Raw genomic sequence first — 20,709 nt, forward strand, 5'->3', positions numbered from 1 at the left:
CCTACCGTCCTTCCTGGACTGTCAGGTATAGAAGTGGAGGTTGCCACCTGTACCTGAGCAGCTTTTAGCTTTCTTGTTCCCAGAGGCTTCTGCCTGTGATCTTTATGGTCATTTTGCATCATTACTTCATGGGTGTTCCTAACTGAAACAGTCTTGCTTAACAAGAGTACTCAGTAAATATGTTGTAGTCATTCCTGAATGCTTCTAAAAAAAGAGATCATCTTTCTTTGCATGTGCAAGTAACACCTTAGGAAGCACTGATAGGAAGTAAAACATTTGGGTGACTAGATGCCTTTTGAGAAATGTTAGGAAGGAATTACCACCAAAACTAAAGGCAGCATCCTATGTGAGCTGTTATGTCTAGAATGGAAAGCGCCACTTAGCATTTGGCCTTTCGTTGAGGCATGTGAAGTAATGGAACTAACGCGAATTTAGAAGGACTTCGGTTCAAATTATTCCCATTAACAAATTCAACTGTTAACAAAAATCAAGCTGGTATTAATTAAGTGACCTTGGTTAAGTTAAGTAATCTATTTGGATCTCGGTTTCTTCAATTGTTAAATGAAGTGGCTGGATCTGATGATCTCTAAGGTCCTTTCTCCGTGATCCTAAGAGCAGATTTTTGAGGGATTGAAGTATTCTCTCAATCATCCGCCATCCAATATGGCATAAGTCCCAATGTTTTAACCCTTGCATTTTCAAAGCCAACAAGAAAGACATTTTCTTAAAGAGCTGAATTTCTAGGAGAAGCTTAGATTAAAAATGAGCATTTTATCAATGTTGGTTTTGTCATAACTAGAATGTTAGCTTGATACCCTTGGTCAAGGTATCATAAAAATGACAGAATTGGTACCTTTTAAACCACCAGAGGGAGCCCTCTTCCAGTATAACCATATGCCCACCCCAGTAATTGCCCTCACTTTGGGGTGTGCGTTTCTGGTGTTGTTTCATTGGAATGGCAAGATGGGGAAAATGCTTTAACCTGCCTTCTTTCTCTACCATTTCTTGATAGGAAAATTTCCGATAATGCCAAGCTGAAGTGGGGCCCTTTCTTGTACTGGACGTTTCTCTCTGCCTTTGAAGGAACAGTGTTTTTCTTTGGCACTTACTTCCTTTACCAGGCTACAACCCTAGAAGAAAATGGAAAGGTAAAGTGTGGGCTATTTATGGAACTACTAAGTATTAAGTCGGGGTATCAGCTGCTGCCCCCCCCTTGCCTAAAATCACTTGTAATGGCGTGGAAGTGAGAATGCCTTTGACCAAATGTAAATGAACCATGGTATACTTTGCTCTGTGCACTTATGCCCTGAGTAGACTTTGAAGTTTACATCTAGCTCCAACCTTAATTTGGTAGCAATTTTTGTTGAAATGGTCACTGGCTCATGACCTTAAGATTTAAAAAAAAAGAAAATACCTACTTTGAGGTTAAAGTACACAATTATTATTTCTGTTTGATGAAAATATTCAGGCAATACAAATTGCCTGCTACCATCCAAGACTGTATGGTAGAAACAAGGAAAGACATGAACATGAAACTCATCCCTTGAACTCCATTCAGCAGCTTGTGAGTTGCAGATTTCACACAGTGGGGTGGGAAGGAAGCCTTCGCCTCTCTTTGGGATGGGCTCTGGCTGGCTCTCCAGGCAACCAGACCTTGGCTATTCCACTTTCTTAGTATTGGCCTTCTCTAAACCACCCCTGTGGCTGCTGGAGCATAGCGACTGACTGTCCAGCCGTGACCCTGGAAGGGGAGCTCCGAGGGTTGCCAAGAAACGCTTTTCCTCAGGAGAACAAGAGGCCCCCAGCTCTATCTATGAGAACTGAGTCCAGCACATCACATCCTTTGCTTTAATTACATCTTTTCGACTTCAGGGGGCCTTGTTAGAGGTGTTCACATTTATACTCCATTGAATTCAATAATCTGCCTACAACTGACCTTTGGAGCCTTGTTTTCACACTACTATTTCCTTTTTTTTTTTTTTTTTTCCACTCCAGCCAGACTGAACTGCCAATTGTTTCCCAGTTCCTTTTCCATTTCCATTTCTGTGCAGTCATCCAAGCCATTCCCTGTGCTGGAGACTGTGTTTCTTCCTTCCTGGGTATCTTGAGATCCTTCTCTCCTTGAAGGCCCAGTATAGGCTTCACCTCCTTGATCTGTACCATTATTCCCAGTTCTGCCCCCTCACAATTTCCCCGAGGTACCTTCTCATTTAAGCCCAGCTACCTTTGTGGCCCACTTCTCCCTGTACATACTTTAAACCTGTTCCTTGATGCCAGGTACAGAACTATTTTTTCATATTTATATACCTAGCATCTAGCCCAAGGCCTTCCTTGTACACAGTAGGTGCTTCTTAGCGGTCTGTTGTTGAACTAATGAAAAGCTAATGTTTCCCAACAAATGCTGAGCTCTAAGACCTAATTATAAAGTGGATAAAATCAGCAGATTAGAGTGACATTGTGAAGTGAGGACCCACCAGCAAACCTCACGACTTTGGACTAATTGAAATTTGGCCATCTGAATCAGCAAACGTTCTGAATGACCGATTAATTTTCTAAAAAAGTCCAGTCTGATTATTTTGTGGTCCATGCAGAGACTCAAACTACAGCTGACAAAGTGGCCAAAGGGGTTACTACCAGACTTGCCTTAATAAAAGCATTCTAAGTATTGTTTGTAATTAGCACATTAATTGTCTGCAAATAGCCCTTGAGAAAAGAAATGCTTCCCCAATGGGTAAAAAGATCCCTGGGAGCTTGTTTGCCCTGTTCATTTGCTCAACGGAGTCTTTTTTCAGCTTGTGAAGGGGAAACTTCAGTCTGGCCTCTGTCCAAATTATTCCAAATGGATGCTGTCTTACTGCCTATGCCACAGTTCCAGTAAATGCTCGTTAAAATGACCGATGAGTGCAAGAACTGCTCCCAGCAATTAATCCTGGCACCCATGCGTGATTTGATTGAATCTTTTTGGGGGGGGGGGCTTTTATTAACTCATTTTTGGGGGCTCCATTTAAATAAAAAAAATAAACTTTCACACCTCATTTTCTTTTTGAATGCTATACATTCAGATCCCTGAAGCACCTCTGGTAAGCATCCACATGTCATTCATTGCTACATTTGGAATGATTCAGGCTGCTTTTCCTTCTTTTTGGGCCAACAGTCAATGAGGCTCTTGTAGCACACATGGTAGGTTGGAGTTAGAAAATAAGAAGCCCCCTCTTGTTTTATCGCTGTCATCATTGAGGAATAGAGGCCCCCAGTGGTTTTTTGGTTTTCCAGAGAATGAGTCTATCTGAATCTTTAAAGACCAAAGTCATCCAAATGACTTTTTTCCTTGAACATTACTGTCAGAGTGGGATTTTTTCCTGCCTCTGTCATCTCAGTGATCTAATGCTTGGGCCTCATGCAGTATGGGAGAGATTCCACAGCAGCACATAGATACGGGGTCTTCCTTGGGAACCATCAAAGATCATACTCACATCATGAAATGTGACTCTGCCTCTTTAGACAAAGTGAGTGGCTCTGAGTGATTTCACTTGGTCGATGAAATACAAAATAGTACATGTAACTCTCTGATTGTTTTTTCAGGTTTTTGGGAACTGGACTTTTGGAACTACTGTTTATACAGTCTTAGTCGTCACTGTAACATTGAAGGTTAGAGTTTTTAAATTATTATCATTATTATTTTTCATTTATGTGGGAAGAACATTTTGTCCTTTTGATTTGTTGCCTAAATTGATTTTGTGATCTTACTTTCCACGTTGCTTGTTATTCAGTAAAACCTTTTTCTTCCTGACCTCTTTCTCACATTTAAGTGTTATCAGTGGTCCTGGTCTTTCTGTCTCAGGATGTTTCCCCTTCAGTGTGTGTACGTGTGTTTCCTTTTTAGCATGTCTTTGTACCTTGGCATTTTTGCAGATGTCACAACCTGGAATGAGAAGCAGTGTGAAGCAATAGATCTCTAGGTAGTCTTGGAGTTCAGTGGTGCCTAATATTGTTACTGACACATTGGCCATGTTGTTCTGGAGAAGTCCCTTAATCTCTCAGTGATCTAGCACCTCTCCACAGCCATAAGGTGCTAATCTACAATTGTGGAAGGAGTTTCCACACTGGGAGTTCTCTATGCCAATGAAATTGCAGGCATAGAAGAGGAAAAAAAATTGTTTATTTATTTATTTTTTTTAAATCAGTGCTGTATCCTAGACTAGGAAGCTCACTTTGGCTAAAACTTTTCATGTAAATAAGTATCCAAATGAGCCAGATGTGTCTGCCATAATAGGTGGTCTTGTCTGTAAGCTTCATAATTTCTCTACTACTTCATGCTGCATCTCCTTAAATAGTCCCCATACATTTAATAATGTCCTTTTTCTTTTGCAATTACTGCTGTCGCTACTCCCTCTTCTCTCCATTCCATTGAGTCTTTCTGTGTAAGCTAACCAAAAGCAGTTGAGCAAAACCAGCCAACATGATGACCACGTGCAATATTCCATACCTATAGTCTCCAACTTCACCGGCAAAACTCCCTTCCCTTTTTTTTTTTCCCCCCCTGAGGTTGGGGTTAAGTGACTTGCCCAGGGTCACACAGCTAGGAGGTGTTAAGTGTCTGAGACCAGATTTGAACTCGGGTCCTCCTGAATTCAAGGCTGGTGCTCTATCCACTGCGCCACCTAGCTGCCCCAACACTTTCTTTCTTATCTTCTCAGCGTTCCTAAGAGGTACAGGTATTTGGCCACATTGGTAGTATTCTTCTAACAAGGTTGTATAAATGGAGAAACCAAGACACAGATGATCAGGACCCTTAGCAAATAGGAAGATGGAAAAGAAAACCCAGGTTTTCCAGTTTTTCCAGTCTCAAGAGATCTTAAACCACTGTCTGTTGTACAGCTTTATGCTGAAGTCTGTATGTTCAAAACTAGGGTCTACCTACCCTATCGTGGAACTTTGGTTACATTGGGAGCAGATTTTATCTAAGCAAGATTACTTTATATTTTTCCTTCACTGAATCTCTCCCCTCCCTTTTTTCAGCTTGCCCTAGATACTCGCTTCTGGACTTGGATCAACCACTTTGTGATTTGGGGTTCCTTAATCTTCTATATCTTTTTCTCATTCTTTTGGGGAGGCATTATTTGGTAAGTATGCATATATTCCTAAATAATCTTGCAGATGTGCTTTTTTAATCCACACCTCTATATATGTATACTTAAATTACTTGCCATCCTTATAGTAGGGCCTCTTTTTACAGATGAGGAAACTGAGGCTCAGATTGGTGAAATGATTTAGCTAGAGTCATGCATAGGACCATAGATCTAAATCTGGGAAGGATTTCAAAGGTCATCGACTTCAATCCTCTCCTTTTCCAGAAGCGTAGAGGGTAGGGAGTTGGCCAGGGTCACAAAGAGAGTTAGCATCAGAGCTGAGAACTGAATTCAGATCTTCCTGACTTCACATTCCATACTCTTTGATCCTGTCCAGGAATAGTGTTGTAAGGTTCATAATGAATAGCTTACATTTACATAGCCATTTATGCTTAGAATGCATTTTGCCTAGTTTGCCACATTTGATCCTCAGAGAAAGCATGTGAAGTGAGCAAAGTGAATATCATTCTTTCCATTTTACAGCTGAGAGGTCTAAGGCTTAGACATATTAAGTAACTTGTATATAGTTGTGTCAGTAGTAGAAGCTAAATGCAAGCCTCTGATTCTAAGCCCATTATTCTTGAGTTCTTTTTCAATTCAACAAGTATTAAGTACCTACTGTATGCCAAACTGGAAATTTAAAGACAAAAAAAATAAAATGGTACCTGACCTCAAGTAGCTTACATTCTATACTGGAGGATATCATATGGATATATACATAGATAAATTAGTATAAACTATAAACAAAAAGTCTGTCCTTCAGCAACCCATTTCTTGAATGGGCTTCTGTGCCTTCCTTCATTTTTTTCCTATCATGAATTCCTGTTTTACTATGCCAAGGTCATAAAGAATCCAGAATAAAGAGCTCATTTGCTGAGAATATAAAAGCTCAATTTTATTTCACTATAGGCAACCATAATATAAAGAATTTTTTTTAGAGATTTTATTTTTGCCAATTATATGTAAAAAAAAATTAACCATCATTTCTTTACAATTTTGAGTTCTACTTCTCTCCCCCCTCCTGTCATTCCTCTCTCATTGAGAAGTCAAGCAATTTGATAAAGGTTATTCATGTGCAGTCATGCAAAACATATTTCCATATTAGTCGTGTTGGGAAAGAAAACATAGACAAAAAGAAAATGAGAAAAATAAAGAAAGCAAAAAAAAATATGCTTCAATCTGCATTCAGACTCCATCAGTTTTTTCTCTGAAGGTGGAGAGCATTTTTCATCATAAGTCTTTTGGAATAGTCTTGGATCTTTATAGTGCTGGGAATCTCTGTGTCATTCCCAGTTGATCATCATATGATCTTGTTATTACTGTGAACAAAAGCATAATGTTCTTAAAAAGAAATAAATTCATGCTGTTCACCTTTGAAAACTGGTAACGTACCAGTGTAAATTAGACTAGGTGAGCAGAAAATATTTCTGGGTGCATTCGGTCTGAGATGAGAATCGTAACAAAGGCAGAGTGACTGGAGCTTTGGCCTAGGATGTCACCCTAGGAGTGTGCTGATTACATTTGTTAACCTTCAGAAGGTCAAAAGGGTGTCACTTAGAATCCAGTTAGCAAGAAGAATTAATTAAACAATAAATAATAAATAAAAGATGGGAGACTGTGGTGCATTTGGACTGCATTTGTAGCCTCTAACCTCAACTATGCTATTTATTACCAAATTAAGTGTCTTTGAACAAGTCATTTAATTTCCCAGTGTCTTGGGTTTCTTTGAGTATATGATTGAGAAGGGAAGGGGACAGGATGTGTCCAGATGTCTTCTGAAGTCCCTCTTATCTCTAGAGCTATAATCCTGTGGTCTTAAGCCATCTGAATTTGCGCAGCCTGAATTTACTTTTCTGAAAAATGAGAGCGATGGACTCAATAAACTCTGGTATCACTTTCAGCTCTAGATGTATGATACTGATGATGAGGATAATGGTGAATAAGAGGATGATGATGGTGGTGGCGGCGGCAGCAGTGATGGTGGCAGTAAGGTGCTCTCATGATTTATGACCTTTGCCTTGGGCAAATTCTCTCCTATTTTTCTTCATCGACTTTCTTAAGGAAATATTGAGGCACACTATGGCTCTTTGGGCCTTGGGCTTGGCAGGGAGAAGCCTGGTGTGCATTTCACCTGTTGTACGGAGGTTAAATGTTAGTGGTTTTGTTGCTAAGCTTAGTTAGCTCTTGATTTGTTCTTGCTGGCAATGTGTACATAGCTCAGTGCTTTGACTAATAGAGCAAATTGTAATCATCTCCGTGTTGATGATGTTAAGTGAAATCCACTGAGGTTTCCAAACCCACATCTTGGCCAGGTGCCCATTTCTGTCCGTACATCCTAAACACACCTAGCACCGTACCTGGCGGAGAGCTAGGGCTTAATAAATGTCGATTGATCCTTTCTCAAATTGCTTAATTGCTTATTGAGAGAGAGCATGGTGTAGTAAGAGCTAGATTTGGAATCAGAAAGGCTGGATTTACTCCAACCTCTGAGGCTTACTAGTTGTGTGGCCTATGCAAATGACCTATTTATCTCTTAGTTTTTTCATCTGCAAATTGGGAGTGATGATACCCATACCACCCATGTTCCTGCGTTATTTTAAAGCTCAGATTTGACAAGGGAAGTGGAACAATTTTCCAAACCTCAAAGGGCTAAATTCTCGGCTGCTTTGAATTCAAATTGTATTTTCGGCACCTAGCACAGTATGGGGAGCCTAGGTATCTGTGACTTGGCTGATTGATTTTGTTCTTTTGTTTGTCCTCCTGCTTTCCTTCCCTCATCCTCATCTTGTTGAGGCAAATAGTCAGGAGAATACTTTAAATCTGGAATGAAGGAACTTAGAGACCATCTCATCCAGCTCCCTGTTTTTACAGAGTATGAAGCTGAGGTTCCCAGAGTTGGGAAGTGACTGGCCTAAGGTTCTTTGCTAAATTAGTCACAAACCCAGAACTAGATGGTAGCTCACCTGACTCCTGGACTGATTCCCTTGTCACAAAGCCAAGCCAAGAGGGAACAGCATACCTTGTTCATTGCCGTAGGCATAGAGGACGTGCAATCAATATTCATTGATGGGGAAGAACCCAGAATAATCTCCTAGCTGGACATGTTTATAATAATTGTAAATGGTAATCTAAGAGATCCAGTGGAGGGGCTATATCTCCTAGTGTCTTACTCAAGGGCCAGCCCAGCCAAGGTCCAAGGGGCTTATGATCAAAAGATAGACCAGAACGAAGTAAAGGCTTTTGACCCTAATGACCCCTTACATCGTCTACTAAGATAAGGAAGGGGGTATGATGTGCATCAGTGCAGAAGATCTCATCGGTGAGAAGCAACACTGCCATGGGAAGAGTTCTGAATTTGGCACCAGAAAAACTGAGTTCGGATCCCTGCCACTTTCTTGTTTGTGGGACCTTGGCTGTGCTCCTTAACCTCTTTGGGCTTCACTTCCCTCCTCTGTAAAATAAGGTAGTTGGATGGATGACCTTTGAGGTGCCTACCAACTCGACTTCTTTGACCGATGATTCTTGAAGGATAGAAATCTGAGAACTGTATTTGAAATATGTTCTTGTCACTTGAGACATAATTAGAAGAAGTTTTCACTGTTCTGAAAAGGGCATTGATTTTTATTTCTAAAAGAAAGCCCAATAAGCACAGCCCTGGGAAATGAAACTAGTAGGAAAATTAACTATACAGAAGGTCAATGCCTAGAGTTGACAGACTCTGAAATGTATAATTATGGCATGCCCATAGCACCTGGGAAGAGAATGAGTGTGAGCACTAGGGCCAAAGAAAACATTGCTTTGCTTTTGCTTTGGGTTATTGTTAAGAGATGCTTCAATATTAGGGAGGTGGTCGGGGGAACGGTCACACAGCAGTGCAGTGGGAGATTTAAGACCAGGGATTTTATTTTTATGTGGTACTCCCTGTATGGAGGCTCCTTCTGCCAATTGTGACAAATGAAAAATTCTAGGGACATAGTATCTGGGTAATTAATCATTTTATAAATAAACCAATCTAATAAATTAAATGTAGTATTATAAATAATTTAATTTATAAATAATAAGATCTTATAAATGAAATGTAGTATTATAAATTTTTATAAAATTGCTAATTACTCAAGACTATGTCTTTAGAACTTTTCATTCAGCACACAATGAAAAGCAGTGATTCATCCGTAACATATCCTGAGATGTTGGCTGGTGGCACTAGGTAGTGAGGATGCTTGGTTTAGGGTCACAGGCTAGTATTTGTCCAAAGTAAGACTTGAATCCTGGTCCTCTTACATCCAAGAGTGATCCTCCAGTCATTTCACCATACTTTGATACAGGATTAGATCTGTGACCTCCTTCCTTGTACCAGTGCAGTGCAGAACTCCTTCATGTTTTACTAATCTGATATGCCTTGTTCATGTCTTCATAGATCTCATCTCTATAAAAGAGGTCATTCCATTGCCTGGAGGCCTTCCTTCTCTTCTCTGAGGTCCCAAACACAATCCCAGTTAGGACGTTCTTCTCTTAATTTCTTGTCAAACATATGGCCCACTCGCCACTATTTTTCATCACATATGATGAAGTGAACATATGATTGAAGTCAAGTGGTCATGCATGTCCTCAGTGTATAAACTTTTTTCAGTAATATCAATATATTCAAGTTGGCTCACCAAAGCTCGTATCATCTGGCCAGACCCAAAACAGAGGACATCTTGGTGAGAGCTCTGGGCAGAGAACACCTGCATTCATTTCCCTCAATTCTGAAATGTTTCTGGAAAATTCAGATAAGTTCCTCCCTCTTTCTAGAGCTTGAGTTTTACTTTTATTTAAATTTTTTAAAGATGATTTTTCCATCATAAGACAGTAACATACCAGGGCAACTCATGAGGCAGCTACAGCACTAAACTGGGAATTAGGAAGGCCCAAGTTCAAATACCACCTGTCAACTTCTAGCTTCTAGATCTAAGTAAATCACTTAATCTCTGTTTGCCTCAGTTTTCTTATTTGAAAAAATGGGGCTAATAATGACCCTTTCTCAAGGCTGTTGTGAGAATCAGATGATATATATATATTTTAAAAGCTCTAAGCTCAGTGCCTGACACATAGTAGGTACTGTAGAAATACTTTTTTCTTTCCCTTTTTTCTTCTGTGAAGTTCAGTTTCCTTCTCTTTAAAATGGATATAAAGGGGAGTGGCTGTATTTCAGGGGGTTGTGGTAAGCCTCAAACGAGAATGTGTCTTAAGCACCTCACCAAAGTTCAGAGTTCGATTTAAGCAGAATTCATTGTTATTATTTTCCTCTCTTAGTCTCATTTTCCTCATTTGCAATTCTCTTCACAATTCTAAGATCCCTTTGATTGCCAATCCTGTGATATGGATGTCAAATGGTAATCAGACAAGTGGTAGGCTGGGTAGTCTGTTGTTGTTCACTCATTTTAAGTCACGTCTTATTCTCCGTGACCCCCTTTGGGGGGTTTTTTGGGCAGAGATACTGAGTGGTTTGCCATTTCCTTCTCCACCTCATCTTACAGATGGGGAAACTGAGGTAGGATGAAGTGACTTGCTCAGGGTCACATAAGTAGTAAGTGTCAGAGATCAAATGAGTCTTCCTATCTACTGCACTACCAAGCTGTCCAGCTCTACGTGACTGCAGTGGAATGTCCATAGGGTTTTCTTGGCAAAGATACTGCAGTGGTTTGCCATTTCCTTCTCCAGCTCATCTGGGAAGGGAAGGGACCATGATGGAGAAAGTGCAAAGAAGTGCAATCAGGTGGAAAATGGAAGAGCTGGCTGGCTGGAGTACCCTCCTTAAAGGAAGATTCTCTCCCACCTCCACCCTCTCACAAGAGACGAGTACCATGGAGGAGCAGAGTGACTTGCCTTGGTTTAAACAGAATACTAGTGTCTCCTTCAAGGAGAAGATTGGGGGGTCATTAAAAGAACTCTACAGTTTCCCGAAGGCAATTTCACTCATTTTCTTTCTCCTCCTCCTATTTAATTCTGAGCCCATCTTCATATCCATTTGCAGTATCTGTCCAAGATACATCCATTGATGGATGAGCTCTATGCATTGCACATCCAACTGTATGTCATAGTCTGGACAATATACATTCTTCATCTACTCTATTTGCATCAAGGCCTGGAACACGGCAGAATCTCCTGGATGGAATCCCTAAGTGCCCAAGGGCCTAATCAGACACATAGGAAAAAATTAAAACCCAACCATATGATAATTTAAACTTTTTTGACCCATCCATCCCCTCCATTTTTTTTTAAATAACAAAAGTCTAGACAATCTCTGAGACTGGCTATGACTTCATGATTCTCTGATCTATACCAAGGAGGAAAAACGTAAAATTTTTTCTATGTATTTTTGACAATAAAACTCGACTACTACTAATGTTAAAAATTGCTAACATTCCCATAGCTCTTTAAGGTCTGAAAAATACTTTTTTATTATCTCAGCTGATCTTCGCCCCAGCCTCTGAAGGTAATATATTATTGTCCCCATTTTACAGATGAAGAAACTGAGGCAGACTCAGGTTAAGTGATTTGCCCAGGGTCACACAGCTAGTAAGTGACAGAAATGATTTGAATTTGAATCTTCCTGATTCTTACATTCTTACCTAATGAACAATGAAATGTTGTCCAAGTATACCTAAATGCTTTATGAATATAAATAAGCTGGCAGAGTGTGACTAGAGACTCTGTGAAATCCATTGTTTAAATGTTGTCAGAGCTAATCTCTTGGGGCTCATGGGATCTTGCACATGATATTGATTTCTGAGGCAGAGGGAGTCTTGATGAGGCTTGGGACATAAAGATGAATCCCTACATTTTCTGTTATTTTTACCTATCTTAGAAGCTTAGCTTTCTGAGTTGGACTGAACCTCAGAGGACTTCTAGTCTAACGTCAACTACAGCTTTCTATCAAATGATCATTTTGCTATCACCTGGAAACTTACGGTGAAGGAAATTTTTTGTTGTTGTTATTGAGTCATTTATGTCTTGTCTCTCTCTCTGTGACCCCATTTGGGTTTTCTGGGCAGAGATATTGGAATGGTTTGCCATTTCTTGCTCCAGCTCATTTTACAGATGAAGCAACTGAGGCAAGTAGGGTTATGTGACTTGCCCAGGGTCACACAGCTAGTAAGTATCTGAAGCTGGATTTAAACTTGTCTTCCTTACTCCAAGCCTGGTCCTTCTCCAGTTGCCCTCCTAGATATGCTTCAGATTAGCATTGTCTTTCTTGAAATGAGGAACCCATAAATGAAACCTTATACTGCAAATGTATTCTACAAATGCCCAACACAGTGTCATTATCCTGTGACTCCATCTGGACTGGACATGGGTCTTGTGTGATGACGAATGTTAAGCTTGGAGTCCACTAAATCCCCAAGGTCTTTCCTCCCATAAATAGCCGAGTCTCCCCCCATTTTCTACATGTGCAATTGGCTTTTTGAATTCTAGGATACAGAACTTCACATTTATTCCTCCAAAATTTTGTCTTCTTTAATTTGGTCCATTACAAAATGAACTGAGGCCTTTTGGAGTCCTAATTTTATCATCCATTCTTTGCAGCTTCAGGTTATCCCCTCATTTCATAAGCATGCCAGTCATCTACACCTTCATCCAAATCACTAATTACCCCCCAAAACCCACAACGAAACGGTGAATGGAACAGGGATGGAGCCCTGCACCTTCTGTTCTAGTCTACCTGTTACGGTGACACCAGTTCCTTACTTCCCATTCTTGGAACTTTTAAGATAAAAACAGGCTGAAAAGCATGATAGAAATATAGAGAGTATGGTTCTCAAGGAAAGGGTGCCTCCTTACCACCTGATGGCTCTCAGCTGTGGAGATGTGTAACAGAGGTCCGCATGATTTGTTCATTCACGACCCTATAATCTGCCTAGACCTTAAGCATGATTTAGGATTAAGTCCAGTTATGGATTGAATAATACTTTTCCGATCTAGTAGCTTCTCTTTGGACAATAAGAAATGGATATATCGTATCACACATATATCCACTGGACACAGGATTTTGTCCAAGGTCAGGGCTTGTCAACGTGCCTGGCAGATGCTTTCAGTCTGCAAGAGATTATCAACTGGTTTCTGGTTTCTAGAAGTTCTTACATTCTTGGGAAATCATCCCTCATGCTCTTGGTAAAAAATGGGGTTTACATTTTTGAAGAGGAGGCTCCAAGCCATACTTGTATTAATAAAAGCAGCAGGGACAAATGTGATCCCTGTCCTCCTAAAACCTCATCTGAATTTCTCAAGAAATAAATACCTTGAAGCCTTGATGTTCTCTAGCACTCAAAAACATTCATCAAGTGGCAGCTGCACAGCCCAGGGCCTGGCTGTTTTCAGCTCGTAAATGTATCACCATTATTTCCTTTCTCACAACATATCTGACAAGTTTTTGTTTGTCTTGTTTAGCTTTATTTAATTATTTATTTATTTTGGTTTTGGTTTTGATTTTTTTTTTTCCCCCAAGATGGTTAAGAGGTGGTGAGTTCTTTGGACAAGTATTTTCATTAATGGAGGTAGTTGAGACTTTTATTAAGTTTGTTTCCTTGACATTTTTACTCCTAATGATGACATCTACTTCATTCTCTTTTTTCTTCTTCACTCCAGGCCTTTTCTCAAGCAACAAAGGATGTACTTTATATTTGCCCACATGGTGACTTCTGTATCGACATGGCTGACAATGATTCTTCTAGTCTTTGTCAGCCTTTTCCCTGAGATTCTTAGGATAGCGGTTAAAAATGTCAGGAGGCAGACTCCCAAGGTAAGACCTGATCCTAATTTATACACTTATTTCTGAGCAAGGCTTCTCTCTGCCAGGAGTGAAAGACAGTTGCTGTAGAATTATATTCATTGCTGCATGTTAAAACCCCTCCCTGCAGACCCATCACTCCATTGCCACCTCTGCATTAGCAAGTATAGTTAAAACTGGGTTCCCCGACCAGGTGGTAAGTAGCCATGTTAACAGTTTTCTGTTCTAGACTTAAACAGTTTCTGGAGCCTAGGACTTCTTCTGTGTTGGATGGGGAAGCCCGAGTACCTAGCTTTGTCCTTTTGGCTGTCACCTGATAGACAATTTTCCCTTGGATTCTTTGGAAGGCTTGCTTTCTATTGGTCAGTTGGGCGATGTGGTCCTTTTCAGCATCAAGCCCAACTTGTTTTATGTTTTCTCTTTGAATAGGTTTGATTGTTGGAGGCTCATGAAATGTTATTGCCCTGTGTCAGCCTAATCACTTGGTCCCATATTGTCTGTCATCTTTTCTGAATATCTCAAGAACATTTTGAGAAAGGAAAAGGCAGACACGGCTAGCAGAGAAGATGTGAGCTCTTGTCCATTTTGATGAAGAGCTTCATTAAACAAGGCCATGCCTATGAAAGTTCATGTTATTAGTTGGACCCCCCTCACACCAAGTTTCTGGTGAACTGACAGCAGCTGGAGCAAAAGGAATATATTGAGAAAGCAATCTTAAGCTGTGGGCACATGGGCCCATATGAGACCAAACTGACTGAGCAGTCACCAAACTGATTAGGCTGAATTTTTCTCTTCCAATTGAATTTCTATAATTGATTGGTTGTTTTTGGCATCACGGAGTCATGGGCAGAGAAATCTCTACTAGGGAAAGTAGGGCCTTACCACGATGCGCTGTCCAAGGTCTGAAAAGGCAAAACCAGAATGCTGACAAAGTATGAAGTAGACATGCTCCTTGTGTGAATACAGGTAGTGGCAGTATTGGGTGAGGGCAGTATGGTAATTTTCCAAGGGCACCAATGGCCCATGCTCTGCTCCTCCTTTTCTTTCTTTTTTTTTTTTTTCCCCCCTGAGGCTGGGGTTAAGTGACTTGCTCAGGGTCACACAGGCAGGAAGTGTTAAGTGTCTGATACCAGATTTGAACTCGGGTCCTCCTGAATTCAAGACTGGTGCTCTATCCACTGCGCCACCTAGCTGCCCCCTGCTCCTCCTTTTCTTAATCCTCCCATTCTGGTTCTTGGTCTCTAGGGTGAAGCAGTGATGTTTTAATAACTGATGCTGCTTTCTGATCAGTTGCCCACTGTTAAAAAAAAATAATAATAATAACAAGGACAACAATACCAACAACAAAAATAGTTTTTGATCAAAGCTGTTAGAAATTTTTGTTGTTGTTGTTGTTGGACTTATAATTCTAAATGAGGTGACTCCCAGTGACCCTTTTCTTAATATGTTACTCTGTACTCAGTATGAGTACTCTGTGGCAGGAGGTGTCAAACTCAAATAGAAATGGATCCCTGCAGAGTGTATCTTGACTTAAAAAAACCACAAACTGGCATTATCTATGTTGTATTTTGATTTTGTGAAACATTGTCCAGTTACTGCTGAATTTAGTTCTGACTGCCCACTTTTGGCTAGTGAGTTTGACACCCATGCTGAAGTACTCCAAAATTTTCCTTCGGCCCCCAGGTTAGGTAAGATAGAGGGACTTATAATGTGCTGTGATTTTTCCATGGGTCATTTACTAGACCAGATTTACTACATCCTCTCCCACTCCCCAGCGTTGAGAGAGGACCCCTCTAAGTGCTTAATCTTCCTATCTGATATCTGAAAGACAAAATTGATTTTGAGATGCTGAGTTCCTTGAAGCTTCAGAAAGGAAGGCTTCAATAGTGACCCAGCAATACTCCTCCTCTCTTTTCCTGGGAGAAAATGTAAAAGCAATTTAGATTCTTAGTGATGGGTAAAGGATGATAAATAGGTGGGAGGTCATGATTCTCCCCCTCCTCACCCTGCTATTCTTGCTATAAAGGTGACCCTGAGTTCTTGAAGTCTGAGTCACCAACACCTAAGCTCTGGAAAATTCTAGAAACCTAGAAAGGCTTTAAGGAAAGGGTCAGAGACTAACTCTGCAGGTCACCATAAGGAGGACCAGTGTTGCTTAAGTATGTAGAGACCAAAGGTTGGTCATCAAGTGATGAATTTACAAGGTGGGGGGAAAGGGTCACAGAACTTTTTTCCAAAGTGGGTGTTGTTGTGATATTGAATTGGAGGTCCTTTATTGAGATGGAGAGAGGGAGTGTGGTGCACACGCTGGAGGGAATAGCCCATACCAGGGTCATTATAGAGTTTGGAGTTACTGCTATTTTGATCAAGTAACAAGTTGACCATTCTTGAGGCCCTAAATGAGGTAGTGGCCTAAAGTGAATGTTGGGGAAAGAGAGTTCTAAATATACTCCTAAATGTCACAAAGGATCATTTATCAAGCCATGGGTTAGCAAACTGTGACCTGAGGGCCAATGCAATAAAACGTTAGAACTACAAAAGCCATTCTCAGCTTGCAAGTGGTGGGCTGAATTAGGCCCACAGGCCCTGGTTTGCCAACTCCCAGGAAACTTCTTTCACAATTTCAGCCAGAGAATATAGCAAGGAGTTGGTTTGGAGCACTTTCCAATGGCCCCGAACATACATGCTCAACTTCGGCTCTATGAGGAAAGTCTCATGCTCTTACCCCTTGCCAAATCCACAGTCAGAGATTCCTGGTTGGTTCCTTGAGCTCTCTGGTGGGGAGGTTGACAATCATATACACCAATGGATTCCTCAGGAACTTTTGTAGACCAGAGCATTTGGGTCCCTCCATGTGGTGCCAAAATACATGTACCCAGCTGGATTCCAACTCCTTTATACACATCTTTGTCAGCAGCAAGTCCCTGGGCAGGGTGGCAGGGATACCCCCGGGGCCCAACCTGAGGCAGATAATCCCTAGGTACCATAGAAAAGTCCACCTTCCCCACATAAAACACTTTAATGAGTTCCATCCAAGTCATTGGGTGACCCGGGCTAAGGAATGACCCTAGGGCTAGGTGTGCCTTAGATTGCCATCCAAATTATAATGTTGTGAAGCTCCACTCTTACCCACCAGCAGAGGGAGCATCACGAAGGAGAGAGCGGTCATCATGTTTTGTCCGAGATCCTTTGCTAAGACACCAGTTTGACTTTAAGAGGTAAGGGAAAAGTCCACTTCCTCTCTTCTCCTCTTCCTCATTCTCTTCTCCTTCCCCTCACCTGGCTCACAGTGTACCCTGTTTTCTGTTTGGTATTTGGACTCTCTCATCCCTGATGACTTTTCAGCACAAGATGCCTTCCAGTCATGGCAGGGGCTGCCCCATACAGGTTGCATACATGATGTTGGGAAGGCTAGTCAGAAGTACCAAGAGATCCAAGCAGTTGGGGTCTGGGGTTTGGGCGGGGGTGGTCGGTGGGGCAAGGAAGGGGATCTTGCAGATATGTCAATATTTTGAGCCCTGGTTTGTATACCCTGCTCCAATAAGCTGTCTTCTCCATTTTCCCCCTCCAGGGAGGCCTGAAAGTGGGTGAATTCCCAGGTACTCTGGATAACATTGCTTTCAACCCTATTCCCGTGTATCTAGATGATGCTATAGTGCAGGAAGCTCTGAACCCCGGGATCTATGCCCGACTGCTTCTCCAATTTCTCGTCCAACCATCGGACCTTTGTAGCTGGCAGGGCTATGTCTCCTACAGGGGATCCCCCACCCACTATGCTCTCCCTACTAATCTTACAGCCTACCTTGAGTGCCGACTTTACCACCAATTTGGCCCCCTCAACTCCAAGCAGTGGCTCGAGGTTTACAAGAATGTGAATAGAGTTTTGGGCATATGCTGATTTACATTTTCCTGGGATTCTTGGAGTGTTCGACCATCCAGTCACAGCTGCTAATTGCCTTCAAGAATGCCAGTACCAGTGATCACCTAGTGCCTCTGCCGCTGTGCTTTCACAGCAATAAAACTTCCACTTAACAGCTCCTTTGGTGTGTGTCCTCTTTGAGGGGTAGCTCTAGGTGGGGTGGGAGTTGGTGGGGCTCAGAGAGTCACTGTCTGCATTATTATATCCATCCGCTTCCCCGGGGCCCTCAGATTCCCCAACCCCACCCCAGCTTAGCAAAGACGGCCTTTCAGATGATAGGAGGCCAGTAACACCTTTGAAAGGAAACAGAGAGGCAGGCTGATGAGCGGTGAACTTTGTCACGGATCATTTTCCCCCTCACTAACCTATAACCACATAGACCATATCTCCCCAGTGGTGTGTGTGTTTGGGTATGTGAGGCCGGATTTGGGGATGAGTGATAGAGTCCTTCCCAGCACTGGCCAGAATTCTAGCCAGGAATCTGACCTTCTCCTGTGCAGCATCCACTTCTCCTCTCCTGTCTTCTTGCCCCCCCCCCACTCCCCTGCCGAGAATAGTGGGTCATTCACTGCCACACCTTTCGGCTTCACCCTTCCTATCTGTTGGCCCAAAGCTCCCCACTTTCCTCCCTTCCCATCCTTTGGGAAAAGGAGGGGAGTTGAGACATCTTAGGCTTTCCTTAAGTGAGTGGTAGATGGCAAATCCTTGGGGGCCAATCCTAGAAGCCCAAGGAATCTTGGTAAATCCCCATCTCTCACCTAGAGGAGATAGACTGGAAGGTAGGGGCTGCACCAAAGATCACATGCTTCTGGAAAAGGCATCATACATGAAAGGCAAGGGGGAGGTAAGTACTGCTTACTCCAAGGAGGCAGGTAATGATTTCTCTTGGTGACCTGTCCTTGGGAGAGGCACCACAGATGGTATCCCGATATTACCTGTACTTTTGAGCCTGGAGGGGAAATAGTTTGGCCCAAGGTACCAAGACGACCCCTGCTCCTACCTCCCCTGGCTCCCCAGTGCGGTAGAAGTTCACCTAGGTTTTTTATACCCATAGCCAAAACTTTGCATGATAGCATGCCCATCTGGACTTGGGCAACTACTTTTGAGATGCTTGCTCAGAAGTCGTGTGATCTTTAGAAAGTGCCTTGCAAAGATTTATCAAATGAGACAATTATTTGGGTCCTTTCTGCTTTTGCCACTAAACATCTGTGATACTTAGGACGGGCAAGGCCGTGCCCACTTTTTGGTTCACACTGCATCTGGCAACAGTCAGTATACAGCTGGTCTTTGTGTCGAGGATGTTTAGTGTGGAACTTCACCAAAAATGATTTTTGGAACAATTCAGGAGGGTCCAGATGACATGTGGCTCCTTATGGTAGACCCGCAATTATATCAAAGGGAAAAATACAGTACCATGAATCTCAGTACAGGAAGAGGCTGGTCTAATTAATGAGTGATCTCAAGGGTTTTCTCCTTGTCTGCTCACTGGGGGATGGGGGTATGAGTGGGGAGGTTGGTTATATTGCATAAAGGTGTTTCAATGAATTTGAAAACGCATTTGCCCTCATGCATTCAACCTTGATCACCTCATAGGATGGACGCAACTTCCTTTGTAAAGTGTAGTTCTGTCCTGAGAATTAATAATCTGTATTTGATCTCTGGGAGGGAGCCATGGGGCAATGGAAAAAACACTGTCATGAATAATCAGGAAACCAAAATAGGATCTTGCCTTTGCTCAAAAGTAGAAGTTGGGCTATTCTCTCTACCTTCCCAGACTGTGGTTCCTTCATATGTAAAATGAATGCATGGGATCTAAAGGAGAAGATCTCTTCCCATGCTGATACCCTATAAGTCTCAAAGAACATGGGAGCTTGTCTATCTGCCCCTCCCTTCTCTTTCTCTTCCCCCTCCTTCCTCTCCCCGCCTTTCCTTCTGTCTTACTCTCCTTCAAAACTATGGTTTCATTAGTGTGGGGGAACTCCCAGTGTAGAAACTCCCTCTATAGATACTGATTTGTCATTGTAGGGAACATTTTGATAAATCTCTGACTTCAAGTCACCTGGAACAGTGAATGGTTAAGTGATTTGCCACACAGCTAATAGTGTGACAGTCAGAGGGAGAAGTCAAACTTAGCTCTCACTGACTATAGGGAAGATGCTTTCGCTACTTAAGCCATGCTGGATTGTTTCTATTAGGAAGTGGAAATGATGTTTCAAATGTATGTTGAAGCCAGCATGGGAGGTGAAACCATCAGGACATCAGAGTAAAGTTTCAGTTGTATAGCCTTAAAAACAGGTGGCTAGACTTCAGCCAAAGCTTTGCTCACAATAGTTCACATGGTTTATCCTCAGTTAGGACTTTGAATGGTCAATAAAATATTGCAGAATTTTGATAGGCCTTTATTTCTGTAACACAGGAAGTTAGAAGAGCAAGACTAAGAAGAAGGTTTCATATAGACTCTTTTTTTTTTTTTAACAGAAACATCAATACAGTACAATTTGGCCCACTTTGGAATGGAAAGGCCTGAGTTTAACCCTTACTAACTTTGTAATCCTTAAGCAAATCAGTTCTCTTCTCTAGGTCCCAGCTTCCTCTTCTATAAAGTGGGGACAATGATACTTGGACTTCCATCTCACAAACTGTTGCAAGGCATATGGGAAAGAAGTTTTCATAAACCCAGAGGCAATGACTTGGCAGGGGGACATACACCCCATCAGGAAAGTCTCTTGTTTTCTTTGCACTATTCTGGCAATCTCAAAGGGCAGAGGCAGTGGGTCAGGTAATTGCCTCCAGCGGGAGGAAAGGGGCCGAGAAAGGACAGCCCCCTTCCTAGGAAAATTGCTTTGAGAAGGATTAAGGTGTTCAAAGAGATTTATTCATCTGATTCAGCT

At 41.8% G+C, this 20,709-nt stretch overlaps 1 protein-coding gene across 1 annotated transcript in view; it reads left to right on the plus strand.

The window, feature by feature from the left end:
* The window catches only part of ATP11C (ATPase phospholipid transporting 11C (ATP11C blood group)), a 157,427-nt gene extending 139,497 nt beyond the window's left edge, over positions 1-17,930 (plus strand). The window contains 5 exon segments of the mRNA XM_074278585.1: positions 1,013-1,148; positions 3,583-3,648; positions 5,020-5,123; positions 13,758-13,911; positions 17,471-17,930. Of these exon segments, the coding sequence (XP_074134686.1) occupies positions 1,013-1,148; positions 3,583-3,648; positions 5,020-5,123; positions 13,758-13,911; positions 17,471-17,797 (787 nt within the window). The 3' untranslated portion in view covers positions 17,798-17,930.
* The last annotated feature ends 2,779 nt before the right edge of the window (positions 17,931-20,709 follow it).

Source organism: Sminthopsis crassicaudata, chromosome X (assembly GCF_048593235.1).
Source record: "Sminthopsis crassicaudata isolate SCR6 chromosome X, ASM4859323v1, whole genome shotgun sequence".
In the NCBI taxonomy this organism is placed as follows: Eukaryota; Metazoa; Chordata; class Mammalia; order Dasyuromorphia; family Dasyuridae; genus Sminthopsis; species Sminthopsis crassicaudata.